A 20679-nucleotide genomic window follows, 5' to 3' on the forward strand; every position below is an offset into this window, starting at 1 on the left:
GTCAACACCTCAAACTCTTTGTTGTGCTTCTAGAGGCCACAGCTATCAGGGAGTACCGTTTCCATGAATCAGTGTACGCAGTCTGCAACAATATTGGTGGTGTGTGTCAAGTTATCATCCACATGGATGGCAGGTCCTGAGGTTTCCTAGCAAAACTGTGCTTGAAGCATCACACTGGCTCTTGCTTTTTTCCCATAGCGCATCCTGGTGCCAGGTGATCTCCAGGTGAGCAACACATGCACCAGCCATCCACGTAAAGTAAAGGAAAACGTGATTCATTAGACCAGACCACCTTCTTCCACTCCTCCTTGGTCCAGTTCTGATTCTCACAGGCTCATTGTTCATGCTTTCGGCAGTAGAAAGGAGTCAGTATGGGCATCCTGACCGGTCTGAAGCTACACAGCCCACTACACAACAAAATGTGTATTCTGACTGTGTTCCATCAAAACCAGCATTAACTTTTTCAGCAGTTTAGCAGTAGGTTATCTGTTGGTTCGGGCGACCCTGTCGATGGTTCACCACTATCCTTTCCTTGGACCACTTTTGAAGGATACTTAGCACTGCAGACCGGGAACACCCCACAAGAGCTGCAGTTATGGGGATGCTCTCACGTAGTTGTCTAGCTCCCACAATTTGGCCCTTGTCAAACTCGCTCAAATCCTTACACTCGCCCATTTTTCCTTCTTCCAACACATCAACTTTGAAGACAAAGTGTTTACTCACTGATCTATCCCAACCACCGTCAGGTGCCGTGTTGAAGAGATGATTAGTGTAATTCATGACAGTGGTCATAATGACCTGATTGGTGTGTATTTAATCTCTTGGTGAAAAACTGACAGTTTCTGCACACCTTGCTGCACAAAATGATCCTTGAAATTGTTGCTCTGTGACCTAAGTATACACTTTACTGATCAGTATATGGGTCTAAATGGAAGGTTCAAAGCTCCCGGAATATGTAGGCTACAGATTTTTATAGTTTCTTCTTGGTTATTGCAGAGATCTATAAAAAAAAACAATCACAAACACAGTTTAGCAAAAATATCAAACAGCTTCTTGCTTATCCCTTATTTATTTATTTATTTATTTATTTATTTATTTATTTATTTATTTATTTATTTATTTATTTTTAGTCCAATCCTGGTACCTGAACATTTTTAAACACGTCTTTAGTTAAATGTATAAACAATGAAATTCAACCAAGACCTGACAACTGGCCCTTCAGCTGATCCTACTGTTGGGTAGTGGGGTGAGCTACAGTGGGGTGGCTGTAGCTCAGGTGGCAGAAGGTCGGTGGTTCGATCCCAGGCTGCCTCCTGGCTGCATGCCAAATATCCTTGGGCAAGATACTAACCCCATGTTTGCCTACCGGTGGTGGTCAGAGGGCCCGGTGGCGCCAGTGTCCGGCAGCCTTGCCTCTGTCAGTGCGCCCCAGGGCAGCTGTGGCTACAATGTAGCTTGCCAATGTGTGTGTGCCTTAACAATGGCTGTCAGGAAGCCATTGTTAAGGAAGTGAAACAGGGAGGTCAGGAGAGAGGCATAACAGTGAGTGTTTATGACTGTTGAACTGGGGTTGCATTTCAGCCAGTAGTGTTGGTAATCTCACCAAAATAGGTGTAATTATGAACTCAGAAAATACCATCATGTTTTGATCCACTATTCAGTACCACGTGGAAAACATCTAGTTGACAAAAAACATATTGGACTCACTCATTGTAAGACCATCAGTCATGGATGGGCCTCCCCAGAGCCCGAACCTCAACATTATTGAAGCAATGTGGGATCATTTTAACCGAGAACACTACACACAGGCAGCCAACATCCAAAGAAGAGATTTGAATGTCCTTCAAGAAGCCTGCAGAACTATTCCTGAAGACTGCTTAAAGAAATTAAAAGAAAGTTTGCCTAAGAGAGTTCAGAATGTGTTGAGAAATAAAGGTTGACTTTTAAACTCGCTAGAACTGTACTAATTCTGTTTTTGTCTTATATGCTGTTTTTTCAAATGTATTTTCTTGAGAAATATAAAAAATGGGAGCGCCTCAAGACTTTTACACAGTATTTTAAATATACTTCTTAAGATTTAATTATTTTATGTTACCATAAAGTATTGAGGACATTCAGTATTTCAAAGATTAAACTTTTTCCTGCAAAATGAGAAAGTGAAGCAGAGACTAGTCAGTGTGCGGTTCCTTTGGGACGTGGATAATTCCTGGTAAACAGTGCCCTCTTCTGTCTCTATGGAGACAAGACACATGCTAAACCTGCTAGCATTGGCGCTAGCATCACCCAGCTGTTTCATCCATTTTGTTTAGCCTAGCTAAGCTGCGTGTATTTACAGTGCGGCAGAGATGGATGACGGCGACGAGCCAGGTTTAGTCCTCTCTCACAATACTTCGTCGGGCTCCAAGTCGGGTGGGGACAAGATGTTTTCCCTGAAGAAGTGGAATGCTGTAGCTATGTGGAGCTGGGACGTTGAGTGTGACACTTGTGCCATTTGCCGAGTACAAGTAATGGGTGAGTCCAAGGAGCTAACGGAGCTAACTTGGCTACTTGTACCTTTAAAACCCGAACGGCCCGGCGTGTGGAGGTACTCTAACATTGTTCTTCATTTTCAGATGCGTGTCTACGATGCCAGGCGGAAAATAAACAGGAGGACTGTGTTGGTAAGACCCTGCCAGCACTGACATATTTATTAGCAGCACAGACACTCGGCAGGTTAATCTATAGAAAAAAGGGGAAAAAAAGAAGAAGCTAACAGTAGCTAGTTGGAGCTGTTAGACAAACTCGTTGAGCCAGGCAAAATACAAGATAATAACCTTTTACTTCTTTCTTTTAAAATATAAAGCAGAGATTTTATATGACAATTTATTAGCATTTTGATATAAATATAAGGTATCAAAGGGCACCTAATCTAATCCTTGGGGTGCTATTTTTGCATGGTAAATGCCTTTAATGAATAGGACTGTCGTGTTTTGTTTTTAGCTTATTGTAAATGGTTTTTCAATATGTGCCACTTATGCTCTGCCTTTGTGTTTCAGTTGTGTGGGGAGAATGCAACCACTCCTTCCATAACTGCTGCATGTCCCTGTGGGTGAAGCAGAACAACCGCTGCCCCCTCTGCCAGCAGGACTGGGTGGTTCAGAGAATCGGCAAATAAGCTGCACATCCAGGTGGATTACACCTGCGTGCACCCCAAAGCGGTGACAGACTTGGCAGTGATCACTGCAGAGCCTTGTGCGGAGCCGCTGACACCGCAGTTGTCCTCCTGCTTATTGATTGCATGTTTTCAGTAGTCCCGGTACCAGAGGAAGGACAAAATGAAAGCTGCACAGACTGGTTACTCATGGAGCCCTGAAGAAGATGGATGAAATATGTTGAATTGTTTGGTCACTTGTTAGCTTTACATTGGTGTCTGTGGTGGTGTTTGGCACACCTTGAATATGTGACCCTTTTCTCTTCTTTAAAAAAAAAAAAAAAAAGACTGAAGATCTGTAATATGTGGGGGGTTTTCAGTAAGAAGTTTGAATAAACTCTGTATGATATGATATGACTCACTGAACACTTTATTAGGTTTAGATGCTTGTTATCATCATCATATCTAGGCATGTAGGTGTAGTCTGTGATCTACAGAAATTCAAACAGCATCAGAATGAGGAAGAAAGGTGAAGTGATTTTGAATGTCTCATGATTATTGGTGGCAAACAAGGTAATCTGAGTATTTCACAAAATGCTAATATTCTGGGAAGATTTCTTGATGTCAGAGGAGTTTGGTCAGACTGCAGAGTATGCAGAAGAGCATCTCTGAATGCAGGTGCTGAACCTTAAAGCAGATGGGCTACAGCGGCAGAAGACCACCACCACCTTCTGTCAGCTAAGAACAGGAAGCTGAGGCTCCAGTTCAAACTGGGTGATGACAAAATGTTGGGGGAAAAAAAGTCCCCTGTTCAGATGAGTCTCAATTTCTGCTGCGAACATTCAGATGGTAGGGTTAGAATTTGGTATAAATTATAAACTGTATTCATCCAGTTTTTCATGCTATTCTGTCCATAAAGTAAAAGAGGAAACAGAAAATCCAGTCATGTATAATCTGAGGTTTTAAAAAAATTATATTCAGAATTAGTACACATGTTGGTTGTTTTAAAACAAGCAAAGATATTAAAGTGAGTCAAGGTGGCGTTTAAGTCTTCAGACGCTTTGTTAGCTGTTGGGAAAAATCAATTCCTGAGCTGCTACTGAGCCAATTATGACTCATTTAGTGAAGACTATAATAAAGTTATAATAAACCAAGTGTGCATACCAAATTGCATGCACATATAGCCTTGTCAGTGGCATTATACTCTCATGAAGAGTTCATTAACTCTACAATAACTTGTTAGGGTCCTTATCAGCCACCTCATCGTGTTATACTGGCAGCCCAATTACTGCACACAGTCACTTTGTAACTCCTATGAATAGACCAGGATAAAGCCTCTTAAGTTCAAACCACATAAGTTGCTTTCCCCGTGTGCCACATACGAATAAACCCTTAGCCACCAACAAATCCCTAAGGACGGTGGTGCTTTTAAGGACTCAAACATGCATGGCCCAAGAAGTGAGGGATGCTCAGGATGCAGGTGCTCAGTTGAGCGTAGAACTTGCAGATGGGTTAACGTCAGCGTTTTAAGTTCATCCACTGCCCGCTGGTGTGCCACAGGATCCATCCAGCATGGGTGACCTGCTAGGATTGGACAACTTGGTGGCCAACACCACCTACCTGAAGGCCCAGCAGATCGATCGCAACGAGCTGAGGAAACGGAGACTCTCCCTGACGCTGCCCAAGCTGAAGAAGACCTCTGCTCTCCAGGCAGCAGAGGGAGAGATGTACGAGTCACTCTGCGAGCAACAGCCTATCGGGAGCAAGCTGTTCCAGCAGTTTCTCCTGACCTCTAACGACCAGTACGCGGCTGCTGCTGAGTTTCTGGATGAGCTGAGCAAGTGGAGCTTTGCCGAAGATGAAAAAAGAGAAAAAGCCAAACAGACGATCCTCGCCAAGTTCTGCCAGTCTCAGTCTACGGGATTCCTGTCCTACTTCACCGAAGAGGATGCTGAAACATGCAAGGACTTATCAGACAGTAACTTTGATGAGGTGATTTTGGACCAGCTGAGAGAAGCCACTAGAGAGTTCCTGAAGGGAAGACCTTTCTCAGAGTACCTGAAAAGCCAGTTCTTCTACAGGTTTCTGCAGTGGAAGGAGTACGAGAGGCAGAAGATCACTGACAAATACTTTTATGAGTTCAGGACTCTTGGAAAAGGTGGCTTTGGTGAGGTGAGTGCCAAAAACATTAATGTCAGAATAAAAGTGTTTGGACAGTCAACGGATTTTCCTGCTACAGCCCAATAGCACGAAAGTGCGACTCACATTAGTGAGGCAGGCTACTAACTTAAATAATCCCCCTAAATCACCTCTACAGAATAATGTTATGTCGTACAATTTATTATTGTGTATTATATTGTATCCTTTGTCTTGTCTTCCTCACTTTAATCCTAAATGGTGGCTGCCGCTCCCCGAGGCTTGTTCTGGAGGTTTCTTCCTGTTAAGAGGGAGTTTTTCCTTCCCACTGTCTCCAAGTGCTTGCTCATAGGGAATCATCTGATTGTTGGTTTTCTCTATGATATTGTCTTTATCTTGCAACATAAAGCACCTTTAGGCTGTTGTGATAGCAACATGGCTAGTTTGTCCTTCAGAGCAGAAAGTAGCTCAAACATGTTTCATATTGATTTGTCATAAATTTGTCCGTCAGGTGTGCGCGGTGCAGGTGAAGCACACGGGCCAGATGTACGCCTGCAAGAAGCTGGATAAGAGGCGTTTGAAGAAGAAAGGCGGTGAGAGAATGGCTCTCGTGGAGAAGCAGATTCTGGAAAAGGTCAACAGCCTTTTTATCGTAAACCTGGCTTACGCTTACAACAGCAGACACCACCTGTGCCTGGTAATGGACCTGATGACTGGAGGAGACCTCAGGTTCCACATATACGACTTAGGGAAGAGAGGCATACGGATGGAGCGTGTGGTTTACTACACAGCCCAGATAACCAGTGGCCTCCTGCACTTGCACAACATGGGCATCGTGTACCGTGATATGAAGCCTGAAAATGTGCTGCTGGATGGTAAAGGACAATGTCGCCTGTCAGACCTCGGATTGGCTGTGGAGCTGTCCAAGGGCAAAATGATCTGCCAGAAGGTGAGTGTCTCTAGATTAGCCTTGACTTTCAGTGTCAGATATGTGCAGGATCAGAGGCTCTCTGTGGTTTGTGCAAGAGTAAGAAATTCTACTCTCCATACCAGAGAATCTCTTGTTTTATTGTCCTGCATGGCCACCCAATGCTTTGTATTATTTTTCTGCTTCACTAAGGAAATCCTCACTGACATTAACACTGAATTCTCTCACAGTGTGTTCACCTGCCATTCCAAGGAGCTTACCAGGAATAGATTTATTGACTCCCAGTCCTGCTCAGGCCAACAACGAATAAGTGCACAGCCCTGTGTAACCCAAATGAATCTCATTAAAAGGTGCCTGACCTCATCCACGGTTGGACGCTGTGTAGCCTGAGAAATGTAAGGTAGATTGACCAGAGCCTGTTAGCATTCGCTGGCTAATCTTTGCTTTGCCAGATATGGCTTACAGGTGTCTGTCCAGGAACACAGTCAGAGGATTCACAGCAGGCCTCCACTCACTGGATGAGTCTCACAAGTGCCTATTAAAGCAGGCATGGTCACATACAGCCCACTTTGATCTGAGGTGTACAACTTGTGTTGTACAAAATGTAAAATGAAAAAAAAAGGGAAAGTAATAAGCAAGAAATATATGTTGGCAGGTGCAGGTACAGGAGGACTCAAATGCCAGTGTGTAAAAAGAGGTTTTAGGTCTAGTTTTAAAGGACTGAGTGGAGGGAGCAGATTTGACTGTGAGGGGAACGCTGTTCCACAGTTTGGGAGCAACCAAAGAGAACACCCGGTCTCGTCTGAGTGGGGTCGTCTGATCAGAAGCATTCGATCTGCTGACCAGAGAGTTTAACTACTCGTTTATTTATTTAGTTTCAATATAAGTAGAGAAGTTCAACTTCAATCACATGTCTTGGTTTTTCTACCTGAAAAAGAAACGCTGCTGTAGGAAATGTAATCTCTCTATGGGCTTAAATTTGTAAGAAATGTGTAAGATTACAGAAAACTGTGTGGTTGTTTAATTTTTCAGACAGTCTTGTAATTTTAAAATTCAAAGCTTTAGTTCATTTACAAAAAAAAATCTCATTTTCTTTCTTTATTTACTGTGGACTGAATAAAAAAAAACTACAATCTATAGAGCAGATATTGAAAAAACAGCTGTCATTTAATAATTTAGATTAGATGAAACTTTATTAATCCCTCGGGTGGGTTCCTCCGGGAAATTCAGAAATTCAGTTATTTATCGATTATTTAATTACATTTCTGCAGTAAAGATTGCAAATTTATACCCTTTTTCCAAATTTTCCAAAGCCATCCAGTGGGCCAGATTGTAGTGTTTACCAGGCCGATTCTGGTCCTTGGGCCTTACATTTGACACCCCCGCTTTAAAGGATCATCATTTTCTCTTTATCTTGTTTTGGTGCATTCTAGCATCTTCATTTTTATCTTGATGTTTTATTGGTTTTTGTTACATTCAATTAAACAGAAGCTGTATATCTTATCCAGCTTCTTCTTGTTGCAGATAACTGAAATAATTATTCAAACTATAAATGATTTGTTGGAGTAGATTATCATGTTGACGTTCATTCCCTGCTTTATAATGGTTTCAGAAAAAGGTCTTTTTTTTAACAGTTGTGTCTTTTGAATCTCGGACTTTAGTATTTCTGGCTATCAGAGACTGCTGTCTGTCAGCTCCACAACCAGCTCTTGAGCAAAATAATAAATACTTAAGTGCCCTAAACCTGCATTCTGTTCAATGGCCAGCAGGGGGCAACTCCTCTGTATGCAAAGGAAGTCAGACCCACAGAAGCCTTTGACAAAATTGTAACACCTGACAAGACCGTCAGTGATGCAAATATCTCATTAGCCGATCATTAATGCATTTAGACACAGAGAGAGAGTCAATGTGACCTAGTGAAGTTCAAACTGAGCACCAGAATGAACAAGAGAGGTGATGTAAATAAATTTGAATGTGGTGTGGTTGTTGGTGCCAAACAGGCTGGTCTGAGTGTTTCAAAGGCTGTTGGATCTGCTGGGATTTTCCCCACTCAAACATCTGCAGGGTTTGCAGAGCATGGTCTGAAAAGAGAAAACATCCTGTTCTCAGTTCTCTGGGTGAAAATACTTTGATGATGTCAGAGTGCCCCTCCTGTCAGCTGAGACCAGGATCCATCCTGGCTTGTATCAACCCAGATAGCAAGGAGACGTGGTTTCAATGTTTAGTCAATATCAGGTGATTCCATTGAATCAACAATGAAATCTGATGTTGACCGAACGTCACTCTTGCACCCTTTTTTAATATTGAAACAATGTCATGTTTTGATATTGAATCACTCTTGAACAGCTTGTACACTTTGGGCCTTTAGGTGCCTATCAGAATCATAAATTGCTAAGGAAGCAGCAATGTTTTGTCGCCTTTTGTTAATTTCCTACCGTGATTATCCATTTCCCCCCATTTCTCCCACCCCATACTACATTCACACACCTCAGCAAATGACTGACAATTCTTTGGAGCTTAATTTAGTTGAATGCCACAACAAAATAACCCAAAAACCTGTAAACAATGAAAACCTAAATTCTCTTCTTGTGCCCTCTGTGTGTGGTCAGGCTGGTACGACTGGCTACATGGCCCCTGAGGTTCTGAAGCAGGAGTACTACCGCTACTCTGTGGACTGGTGGTCCCTGGGATGCAGCATTTATGAGATGGTGGCCGCCCGCTTGCCTTTCAGAGACTTCAGGGAGAAGGTGCAGAACGATGAGGTGACTCGCCGCACCCTGGAGGACGAGTGCAAGTTTGAACACAAATCCTTCGATGCTCCCACCAAAGATATTATCAGCCGCTTCCTCAAGAAGAGGGTGGCGCGTCGCTTTGGGTGCCAGTAAGAAAAACACTGAAAGTTTGAATGGTCTAGATGTAATGGAGCGAAGTCGCCCGGCAGCAGAAAAAGTCTCACTTCCTTTTTTTTTTACTTATGAAAACATGCCATGGCTCTTGGTGTGGTTTTTACAAGAAATGGGACCAGGAAGTCTTTAATAAACAGAAATAAATATTTCAGCATTCTGAGGAGAAACAGTGTAGTGTAGGTTCTCAGCTCATGTTTGTCTTAAGCGCTTGAAACGAATGCAGCTGGATTTCTTTTTGCTTTTTGCTTTGTCCCCTCTCATCAAACAGGCTTCCTCAGTTCTAAGAACTGTCCGACATATTTAACCCCTGCTTGTAGATTTTCCTGCGCTCACTTATCCAACACCAAATCCAGTCAGTTTACAGAACTGAGGAAGTCTCTTGAATGAGAGGTGAAACATCTCCACGAACCAAAGGGGCCTTCATAAGAAGCACTTAAGACAATCCTGAGTAGAGATTGCTCGATTTCGACCACAAATGATAGAAAAAAGCATCAACGTGAACACTGACAAAGTACTACAACCACACCAACACAAGGGGGCGCTAAATTTGTTCAAAAAGGAAATTATTACCTGAGCGAAAACGAAGGCACCGACTTGAATGTGCTTTGATTTTTATTTTGTGACTTTCAAACTTCTCTGCTTCAGTTTATTTTTATATTTTTAACTTGTCGTCTTAAGTTCTCTCCAAGCATCACAACAAAGGGAGGGTGTGTCCTCGAAGCCTTTCAGAGGAACTTTGTGACCATCAGCTCTGCTTTTGGTCCTCTCCAGCAGCTCCATGTGACAAAAATGTACTTTGTGTGATTCTTTACATTCTCCAATTATAAAAATTTGTAGCCTATGAAACAAATTTCATATGTTTATATTTATATATTGGATGCATAAACGTTCATGGTCAGTCCTGAGTTTCCCAAGGAGCCAATGAGAAAAGTTAACAACAGAGCACGAACAGATTTTTTTGCTTTTCCTGCCAACACAGCTGGCTGATCTGCAGCTGGACCCATTTATTTTTCTACTTTTACTATTTTTAAAGCCATTCAGCTGCTCTGAGTTTTATTTGTTAGCAAAGAAGGCTATTTTTAATTCGCTTCATTTGCACAAACTTACAGAGCCGCTTATAGGTATAGCTTCATAGCGGCTCTGTAATTACATAAATGCAAGAAGAACATGTGTTTATTGTATTGACAGTGAAACTTTAGGTCACTGGAGTTACGTGTTTTCAATAATTTCAATTATTTAAACTCCTCAGTAATGTGTCACCTTCATTATAACCTCTGAGTCAAGATAAGTGCAGAAAGGTTGAAGCTGGATGGAGTGGTGTAGAATATGGGTGTAAAAATAAAAAATCAACAGAAGGGGAAGCGAGGCAGATGATTCTGAATGCGTGGCAATAACTTCTCGTCACATATTTCTGACATGTTTTCTGTTAATGGACAAGGCATTTCTCTGAATGCCTCAAAGTAACACTTCCTCTTAATCCATCACCTTTAGAGGCGATGACCCACGAAGCCACGAGTTCTTCAACAGCATCAACTTCCACCGACTGGAGGCGGGCCTGCTGGAGGCCCCCTGGGTGCCAAAGCCCAACGTGGTCTACGCCAAAGACGCGGACGAGTTCAAGGACAACTCTGACATCAAGGACGTCACGTTTGACACCAAGGATGAGAAGTTCTTCAGGGAGTTCAGCACGGGCGCAGTGTCCATGCAGTGGCAGAAGGAGATGATTGAGAGCGGCGTGTTTGACGAGCTGAACAGCGCCGCGGTCATCCAACGCGACCGAGAGACTGCGTGGAAAACCAGGCTGTGCGTCCTTTTCTAAGCACACTCACAGGAGGAATTTTGGACACTTGAATATGCACAGATGTCCTTAAATCGAAGTGCCTTCAATTATGTGCCTCGGAAACCTTTTTACGCGTGCCCTTTTTCCTTAACCTCAGTACATTTCCCCACATAAATAATTTCATTATGCAGCCACAGCCAAACATAATAGGACATTAGTAGCTGCAGTAAAATAAACTTGCAGTATTAATGCCCAGATGGAAAACATGCTGACATTGTACTGCAGCTGCGGCTTTATACTTTGCCCTCTGTTCCCGGTGAGACAGCAGATCCCAGCACCTTCATAGTTTCCATTACATCACTTGGCAATTTTTGGCAGGCAGTTGTTTACGTGTGTTTGTAAACAAGCTCCATAATGGCTGTGTGTCATCACACTAATGCGCCACCTTTCTATTAGTGGCCCACGTTTCACACGGGACCTCTGAAGAGCCCTTCTTCTTTCCCCCTCTGATGAGCTCCTGCTCAGGGTCGCGCTGATGAAGTCTCTCAGCGCACCACTGAGCGCCGCCAGACGCTCACGGAGTTCGCTCAACCTCCCGCGGCACTCATCATCATCATCCCCATTATCCCGCGCTGCTTTGGTATTTACAAGCACTGGATGACTCGTTCACTAATTTTAACGACCGAGGGAGACAAATTGTCGTACATGCACAAAGTTTTTTCCACTTGAGAACATGTTAACATAGATTTTCTGGCACCATCGAGCCAACGCCAAACCCCTTTACAGCCCCCTCAAATCACCCTTTGTTTATGCACAAACCCCTTGTTACTGTGCTCAGTGCACAGCAACAACAACAACAAAAAGTAGGCTGTTTGAGAAAACCTTTCACACACAAGTTGCCTTTAAGGATCCATAGTTTCTTCTGATTCATGACTGAAGACTCAGGTTGAAGTAAATCAACGGACTGTTACTGCTAATCAATCGTTGCAGAGTCTACTGTAGCTTCTGCTTGGAAAACAGCAGATTTCAGGGGGGCAGGTTTGGCCTTTAGGCTACCAGAATCCCCTAGGTGTCTTATTTTTGACTTATTTTTACTTATAAACTTTTAAACAACTGCAACTTAAGAAAAGTGGTGGGCAGATCGATCCAGATATCGATATTCTAGATACCAATGCTGGTATTGGTATCCGACCGATACTGGCACTATAGAATCGATACTTTAGTTTTTGAAAATGAAAAAATAAATTCCAAAAATGTCTGTGAATGTAATAACCAACAGAAGTTGACCCAAACTGCTTTAAAGACAGGCACAAGACAGTCTCCAAAAACATTCAGATTTAAAATACATAAAAAGCTAAAAGTTGTGTTTTGTTGTGTAAAATAATTATTGTGGAAAGTAAAAATCACAGTGATTTAGTGGTCATTAAAATGTGCTCAGAATTTCCAAATTGATGCTGATTGTTCTCATTAATAATGGCACGCTGCTCCCCTACAGAAGCTGGCTTTATAGGTTAAAAGTATTGGTACTTGGTATTAGTATATACTTAGTATTGGATCAGTACATACTACTACTGCAGTATCGCACACCAGCAAATAGAAAAAACATCACAATAACTAAACAAAAACAAAACAAAAAGTTTCACAAAGCACAACGGAACAGTTTTTGGGGAGACAATAAGGTGATGGACCAGACGCGGATGTGACAAGCTAACAGTAAATAGCTAATACCAAACATGTTTCTACAGTATTACATGAATCATGTGACTAAAATTGACACGCATCACAGCTCATCTGTCACGTTATTCTGTCCCCGAAAACATTTCCGTTGTGTTTTTCTATCTGCTTCTGTTTTCTTAAGTTGCAGTGCATTTGACCTCTCAGGGCCACCGTACCTTAGTGCCAAACAATGCCAATCATGTTTTGTAATGCATTTCTGAACACAGAAATGTGCTTTTCTTGCAGTTTAGATGATATGCTCTTGTACTTTCAACAACATATTTTGGTTTGCAAGGATTTTATGGATCATCTTTTTTGCTACTGATGCTGGCAAACCTTTTTTTTAACAAGCTGTGATGAAAGAAAATAAAAGCAAATTTCCAAAAAGCTTGAGTGAAATAAAGTTATTTCCCTGTCCTCCTGCCGCTGATGATTTCTGCAAACAAGTGAGTCACAAGAGCGATGACATGTGAAGTTACAGGTCGAAAGCTACGCAGTCATTGTGATTATCCTCTTGTTGCTCATCTCACGGTTGCAGATCTCATCTGTCATCATTTATCCAAGCAGCCCGGTGTCGATCTGAAAAACAGAGCTTGTGTCTTCAGTTACATCATGTTGCTTCAATATTTGATTCGGATTGCTTCATCTGTCACTGTCAGCGTAACCCTCCAAAACAAAAAACAAACCCCTCAGCACGTTTAGGTAATGAGGGACACATAAACATGTGTTGCGCTAATTCCTGCACGGGCAGGGGAGAGGCAACCTTACAGGGCGGAGGAGTGGCCCCCCCTTCACGCTCCACTGTCACAAGATTAGAGGGTGCTTCAAGATGGAAATCCAAGACGCAACCTGATCATCGTGGCTGTGAAGGCAGAGTGGGGAGTCCACTGTGGACGACGTGACGACAAGGCAAACTCGGCAGAAGGTCGCCAGGAACATGTTTTTACCAGGCGCGTACAAGCTGCTGCCAGGGTTTAGTTCCCCACGGCCCAGCGCTGTAATGCTGCCCTCCAATTCACAAACAGCACAAACAACTCTGCAACACACACACAACATGTACTATAAAACATTTGCACTCAGGCATGCAAATACACACTGGTGCACGCACCTTTCTGCATCTGTAGCACCGATTGTGCAGAAGAAGATGTGCACAGATCCCACAGAAGACTTTCACGCACTCTCTCTCTGATCCACACACACATACACACACATACACAATCTTATTACCTCTGTAGAAGCAGGTGTGGGGTTTTAGAGATCAAAGCAGGACAGGGTGTAATTTGGTATCTGCGTTTGTTACATGCCCATGCTCTGGATTCACATCAAAGGCATGTGCCACACTTCAGTTCTGCCCTGGCATCCTCGGGATGGTATCACACCACTGATATCGCTGCTTTTTCCCCTTTTTTGGCTCTGCGTGCGTATGTGTGCGTGTTCTTCAAAAGGCGTAAACATGAAAATTACACCGAGCGATGTTTATATACGCACCTCTATGTGTGTGTGCGTGTGAGTGTTTGGGATAGGTGAGAAAATGGTTAAATAGTAGAGACAGAGAGGCCATTGTCTGCTGAAGGAAAGCGAGAGCCAGCCATGAGGGAGAGAATGAAGAAGGAAGAGAGCTGTCTCGTACTCAAAGCTGGTGTGAGGTCTATATTTTTAGGATTAAAGTCTGTTTTTAAATGGTTGAAATCTTTTCTTTTTCTTCCTTCTAGGCAAATTTCACGCCATTCAGCGTAACAAAAATATAGAAAAATTTGAACCGAGGATCGAGCACCAGATCAGGACTGAGATCCTCATCCCGCTGAGCTGCCAGTGTGAGCCTCACTGCTACAGCCCAGAAAGTCTTTTGCTCTTTTGGTTCACGTTCAATTTTCTAAGCTTCATTGCTTGAATTCTTAACATTTCCACAAATAAGTGAATTCGTGCTTGGCGGTCCAACAGAAACAGAGCGTGTGTGCATGATGTTCTTCCCCACTGAGGCCCAGTGGGTAGTTTCCATGGTGCCCAGACCTCAGACCCCTTCCAGTGCCAGGGGGTGGACAACGTCATGGACAAGGCACACACACACACACACACACACACACACACACACACACACACACACACACACACACACACACACATTTATAAACAGTCTTAGCCTTCATCCTATCTCTGCACCATGTTTGGTCCCTTTACTGCAAGAATCATCTGTTTATGTGATTTAATCTCATGTTCCAACAACAAACAAAAAAAGCTGCCAGTGAGACCAAATGATGGCACCGGTTTCCAAACTCACGTCTTGGGAAAGTGTCTTGAACCATGACTGCACAGCTATATCGAAAGCAGCGAAAATTACCCCAAGACATCAACCCTGTCAAGCCCATGTGATTACTCCAAAATCTTGTCAACTAGAGGACAAAACAAATAATTATTCTGACTCATCAAACGCTATTTAAATATTGTCCGCAAAAGTTCTTTTTGCTTTTCCCCAACACATAGAGCTAGGGTTAAGGTTCTGACCTCAAAGGGTTAACATATCAGTGTCAGGTGATTGGAAAAAAGGCCACTTAAGGTTTAGAAGTGGATAAAAATTACTTACAGGAGCACATATGTAGAAGACTTTACTCACTCATTGATGTGTCTGGATCCTAAGCTTTGGTATAGTATGTAAGTCTTACCTAATGTTATATCGGCAGATAAATGGATGGAAAGATGGACGGATTGAGTCTTTGTGTTATTGCTACAGCACAGAAATCCTCCAGCAATCATCCTTACCTTCTGTCATATCGGCGATACGTAGACATTAGAGCAAGCAGTGTTTGTGGTTCAGACCCAGGACACACAGAGGGGATCATCTCTTGAATGGCTTGATGTGTCCCCTCCAGAAGAACTAGAGGATCAAGAGGATATTGGTCCAGAGATTCTCTGCACTACTACCTCTGCAAGCCCATCCAGGTGGATTGATGGATTGATGGATGGATGGACAGACGGAGGAACAGATGGATGTACTGAGTCTTCGTGTCATTGCAACAGCACAGAAATTATCCAACAACCATCATTTTGCCATGACAGTGGTGGTGGCATAAAGGCAGGAGGAGTTCCAAAGGTGGTTTTAATGGTTTTCTTTAATGGCTGTAGCTCAGGAGGTAGAGCAGGTCATCTATTAATTGTAAGGTTGATGGTTTGATCTCAGACTGCTCCAGTAAAGTATAGTAAAAAAACCAAAAACCTGCTTGTGTGAATGTAAAGAGTGCTCAGGTAGAGTAGTCCATTTACCATTGGCTGCCTATTTGTCAACAAAGGTTTTTGTTTTTAAATAAATGCCAACAATTAATTTCATTTTATTCATATAATGCAAATTGACAATAACAGCTGCCTCAAGGCACTTTATAATGTAAAGAATCTACAATAACACAGAACAAAGCTCAACAATCAGACAGTTCCCTACACTCATAAAAAGGAAATTGGGCGGTTGTTGCATTTTCAAAAGTATAACTTGTAATTTGAACAAATTATTTCATGTTTCTATGGTGAACGTAATTAAATCATGTAGGATCTGCATAATATTCAACAACTTAATTTGTTCTTGTTAAGATGACACGATAGGATCTAGTAAGAGTAGTTATATACGCCCGACTGTGGCTCAGGGGGTTGGGAATCGCATCTGTAACCGGAAGGTCGCCGGTTCGATCCCTGGGCTCTCTGTCCTTGTCGTTGTGTCCTTGGGCAAGACACTTTACCCTACCGCCTACTGGTGTTGGCCAGAGGGGCCGATGGTGCGATACGGCAGCCTCGCTTCTGTCAGTCTGCCCCAGGGCATGAATAGTGACATTGTAAAGTGCTTTGGGTGCCTTGAAAAGCGCTATATAAATCCAATCCATTATTATTATTATTATTAGTTGCTGGACTGAAATTCACAAGGGGAAAAGGAAAGTCACTGGGTTTATAAGAGGCAGACAACTACACACACACACACCACATTTACGCTATCGCTATTTATTGTGGTTTAACCTGTCAAGGACAAAAACTCTGCATGAAGCCCTGTAATCATAGCTTTCCTACTTTTGTTAAGCCTGGTTTGACAGTTTGGTGGCGTGGTGGTTAACACCGTTGCCTCACAGCAAGAAGGGCATGCGTTCAAATCCCCAATCTAGATAGTTTGCAGTGGGTTCTCTCTGGGTAATCTGGTTTCCTCCCACTGTTAAAAGTCATGCAGTTATTTGAGTTAGGTTAATTGGCGATTCAAAATTACCTATAAGTGTGAATGTGAGTGCAAATAGTTGTTGTCTCTCTGTGAGAGACTGGTGACCTGTCCAGGGTGTACCCAGCCTCTTACCCTATCACTTCTGGGTTATGCCCCAGCTCCCAGATAAAGATAGTAGGATGGATACAGTGGAAGTTGTTGTGAATCCATTAACTTTTCACGTTATCTAGACTTTGTTGAACATTATGTAATATGAAGACAACATGTAGTATTTACATGACCAAGTAGTATTTGGGTAAAAGTTATTGAATAGTGTTGGAATAAAGTGACAAAATTGTGAAGAATTAAAATGTTCCAAGAGCTCAACTTACTTCATTTAAACATGTTTCAACCACATTTCATCAACACAAAATGCACAGCTTTATTGAATATGAATAAGTTGTGTTGATTTAACTCAGTTGTTTAAGTTTCTTCCAAAGCAAAACAATTGTGTGCAAAAAATTTCCACTGTTGAATTAAGTAAATCCAACATGTTCTTTTGTTTTCAGTGTACATGCAAGCACCTGGCGACAGTGGGAATGAAAAACACCCTTTTAACAGGAAGGAATCTCAGGCAGAACCAGGCTCAGAGAGGGGCAGCAATCTGCCGCGACCAGCTGGGGGTGAGGGGAGGAAGGCCGGACAAAACAACATCAGTGACACATCAGGAATCCCCTAGTTTAGGCTACTGAATACATTATATTCTCCATAAATGATTAATTTCAGGATTGTTGACAATCAAAAGGTGTCCTTCATTATTTCTGGGTCCTCTCAAAGAGGACCTGCATCTACATCTATTTAAAGTGAACAAATTAGTAAACAGTGTATTTTTTCACCACTTCATACAGCACTCTTAGCTGTTTCTATCTTAAATCCTTTACTTTTAATGTTGGCCTCAGTAAATTTTTAAGCTGTTATCCTGCTTCTTAACTTTCACAGTTCAGCCATTTCCTTGTTCAGCAGTCTGCCACATCTCTCCGGTCACCTGTCACTAGGAATAAAGTTCTCTCCCACAAGTAGAAAATCCCAAGGAAACAGCTTAAAGTTCAAAAAGTTATAGCATCCTGAAACCGGAGTTGGCCGGAGCGTTAAGCTTTCTGATGTTCCTTCACCCCTCCAGTGCAGGGTGATTGAAGATCAGCACATCAAACGAAGGGAGAGGGATATAATGATACAGAATACTGTATCGGGGAAACACTTTACAACTCCTCATCTTAAACAGTGAAGGAAAGAAACAGTTGTGGTGCATGTGTTAATGTACTTTAATTGCAGTGCACCGTGCTGCCTCAGGGGTCACCGACTGTGGGGGGACTGCTGGCATCTGTGTTTGTGTGGACAGATATGCTGCTCGTGTGTATGTGTGTGTGCTCAGGAGCAGGTACAAAAGTCATCACGGCGTTGGGTAATGGTGACAGAGAACCAGAAATGTAATCTGTGAGGCGGTGTTAGTTTCTAAGAGTGTATCCAGTTTGATTTAATTTGCTGGTATTTCTTGCATTCTTTGTTAGCAGTGTAATATGACTGACAGTTGGCGCGACAGGCAGTCTGGACTCAGTCCAAGTCTTTTTCTGCTTTAAGTGTGCGTGTGTGTGTGTGTGTGTGTGTGTGTGTGTGTGTGTGTGTGTGTGTGTGTGTGTGTGTGTGTGTGTGTGTGTGTGTGTGTGTGTGTGTGTGTTCCCAGACTCTCTAATCTACCTCTTCCAGTCTGTCAATATCACTTGGCATGTGTGTGTGTGGCTAAATTCACTCCTCTGCGGCCGTCCTTGGACATCTGGGGTGTGTTGATGCTGCTAATGGATAGTGCGACTGTAACAAAGAAAGAGGCCGATGTGTGGATTCTGTTGAAATATGAAGTCTGTTTATATAAAGTACAGAGCTGGGGGAAAAAAAAGATAATTAAACTGCTCCTATACTATTATGACCAAACTCTGTGGAATTTCCTCACAGGTACTTCTCACACAGTGACTCCACACGAGCAGGAAAGAAAGAAGATGAGGTACACTCGGATATTTGGCGAAATGTTTAGACTCTTACAGGAATGCACTTTGTACTGACTGTGGGGGAGATGTCGCTGAGCAGGCGAGGTCTGGGCATTGTCCACTTTGAGCTTATCTACATCAAGAACTTGTTCTCTGGCCTCAAGAAGTTAGGCCAGAGAACGAGGCCTAACTTCCTCATGCCTTCTCATTAGGCAGTTGCTTTAGAAAGTATTCAGACACATTCAATCTTGGTGCACAAAAATAGTTCAGTGGCCATGTTATTAGGGTAGTACTTGGTTGGACATCTTTTTGCCTTCAGAGATGCTTTAATTGTTCATGGCACTGATCCAACAAGGTGCTGGAAACTTTCCTCAGAGTTTTTGGTCCACGTTGACATGACAGCGTCAAACAGTTGCTGCAGATTTGTCGGCTCCACATCCATAATGAGAATTTCCCGTTGCGCCACATCTTGAAGGTGCTCTGTTGGAGTGAGATCTGGTGACCGTGAAGGCCTTTTAAGTACACTGAACTCATTGTCAAGTTCAAGAAAGCATTTGAGATGATTTAAGCTTTGTGACACGGTGCATTTTATCCTGCTGGAAGCAGCCATCAGTAGGTGGGTACACTGTGGTGATAAAGGCATTGAAGGGGCAGCAATATGCTCAGGTAGACTGTGGTGTTTAAATGTTGGTACTAAAGGGCCTGTGCAAAACTGTATTTCAGTTTCCTGCTCTTAGCTGACCAGAGTGGCACAGTTGTGACCACAGCTGTACCTGATAAATTGGCTGGTAACATTTGTAATAAATGCAAATATAATATGTTTGTGTTCTAGTTTATATTTTTGAAAAAATGCATTAAGTTTAAAATGTGATGTGAAGAGTCACATGTATTTTATATGCTCTAATCAATCAATTAACCAAGACTTGCAGGCCTGAATAAGGCCATTGTGCCCACACTGTTTAGTTTATTCCAGCCTTGTTTCTTAGCCTAATGTTTGTTGAGACAGACGGAGCAGTTGTAAACCACACCTTACATTTTTTTTTAGCTACAAATAGAAAAGGGGATATCTGTACTAAAGTACACTGCTGACCCACAGAAGGTGTGTGTGACATTCACTCCGGGCTAAATGCTACAGGCCAGACAACCACAAAGTAGTTTGCAGCCTTTAGTACAGATTTATTGAAGCCGTGTTTTGTTAGGGTAGCTAAAATCAGTCAACTCTTGGAAAAATTCCCCTTAAACTGACAAAAAAAAGCTGTTTGCATGCAAAAGAAATAGTTAAAAAAAGATAAATCAGGATTCAGGAATGATCAAAATGTTACAACTATATTGTAGCGGTGTCTTCCACATAAAGGACTACAGTCCAACAGTACCAGAAAAACTAGATATTTATTTATCCTGAAAACTGAAAACTGTGTGTGATAAAAATTTAAAAAATTTAAAAAAGATTGATCTTAGTTCCCACATGAAACATCCAGTTTTAAACACTCTCTGGACGCTGGCGTCCTCGGAGGTACTACCACTTGTTTTGACTGATGGGCTAATTTAGGAGGTTCTACTTTTGGCTCTTTCTTGTTTGCCGGCAATCTTTTTGGCATTTAAAAGAAAACTGAGCTCGAGTTGCAGGTTCACTAACGCCGACCACAACTTCTGCTGAGAGTGCTTTCAGTGGTGACACGCCTCAAATCTAAAAACTCCACACTGTAACCTTATCGTGCTTATTTTTATCTTCAGTGAATGACGTTTTGTACTCCCATGTTCGATGGATTAAAGGGCCGGGCTTTATCTTGTGATGATCAGGAGGTTGCGGTCTGCCGGCTTACACACACACACACACACACACACAAATACACACGCACACATAAATATGCCAGCATAA

At 42.4% G+C, this 20679-nt stretch overlaps 2 protein-coding genes across 2 annotated transcripts; both read left to right on the forward strand.

Moving 5' to 3' along the window:
* The first annotated feature begins 2189 nt into the window (after window positions 1–2189).
* Window positions 2190–3542, forward strand: rnf7 (ring finger protein 7). The gene is made up of 3 exons (XM_026193149.2): window positions 2190–2511; window positions 2613–2660; window positions 3036–3542. The coding sequence occupies exons 1-3, from the start codon at window positions 2346–2348 to the stop codon at window positions 3152–3154; spliced, it is 333 nt and encodes a 110-aa protein (XP_026048934.1). The 5' UTR covers window positions 2190–2345; the 3' UTR covers window positions 3155–3542.
* A 523-nt stretch (window positions 3543–4065) lies between these two features.
* Window positions 4066–12983, forward strand: grk7b (G protein-coupled receptor kinase 7b). Its single transcript, XM_026193148.2, has 4 exons — window positions 4066–5302; window positions 5778–6215; window positions 8804–9075; window positions 10592–12983. Exons 1-4 carry the CDS (start codon window positions 4703–4705, stop codon window positions 10917–10919), a joined length of 1638 nt encoding a protein of 545 aa, XP_026048933.2. The 5' UTR covers window positions 4066–4702; the 3' UTR covers window positions 10920–12983.
* Window positions 12984–20679: the final 7696 nt, after the last annotated feature.

Source organism: Astatotilapia calliptera, chromosome 14, assembly GCF_964374335.1.
Source record: "Astatotilapia calliptera chromosome 14, fAstCal68.1, whole genome shotgun sequence".
NCBI classification, from domain to species: domain Eukaryota; kingdom Metazoa; phylum Chordata; class Actinopteri; order Cichliformes; family Cichlidae; genus Astatotilapia; species Astatotilapia calliptera.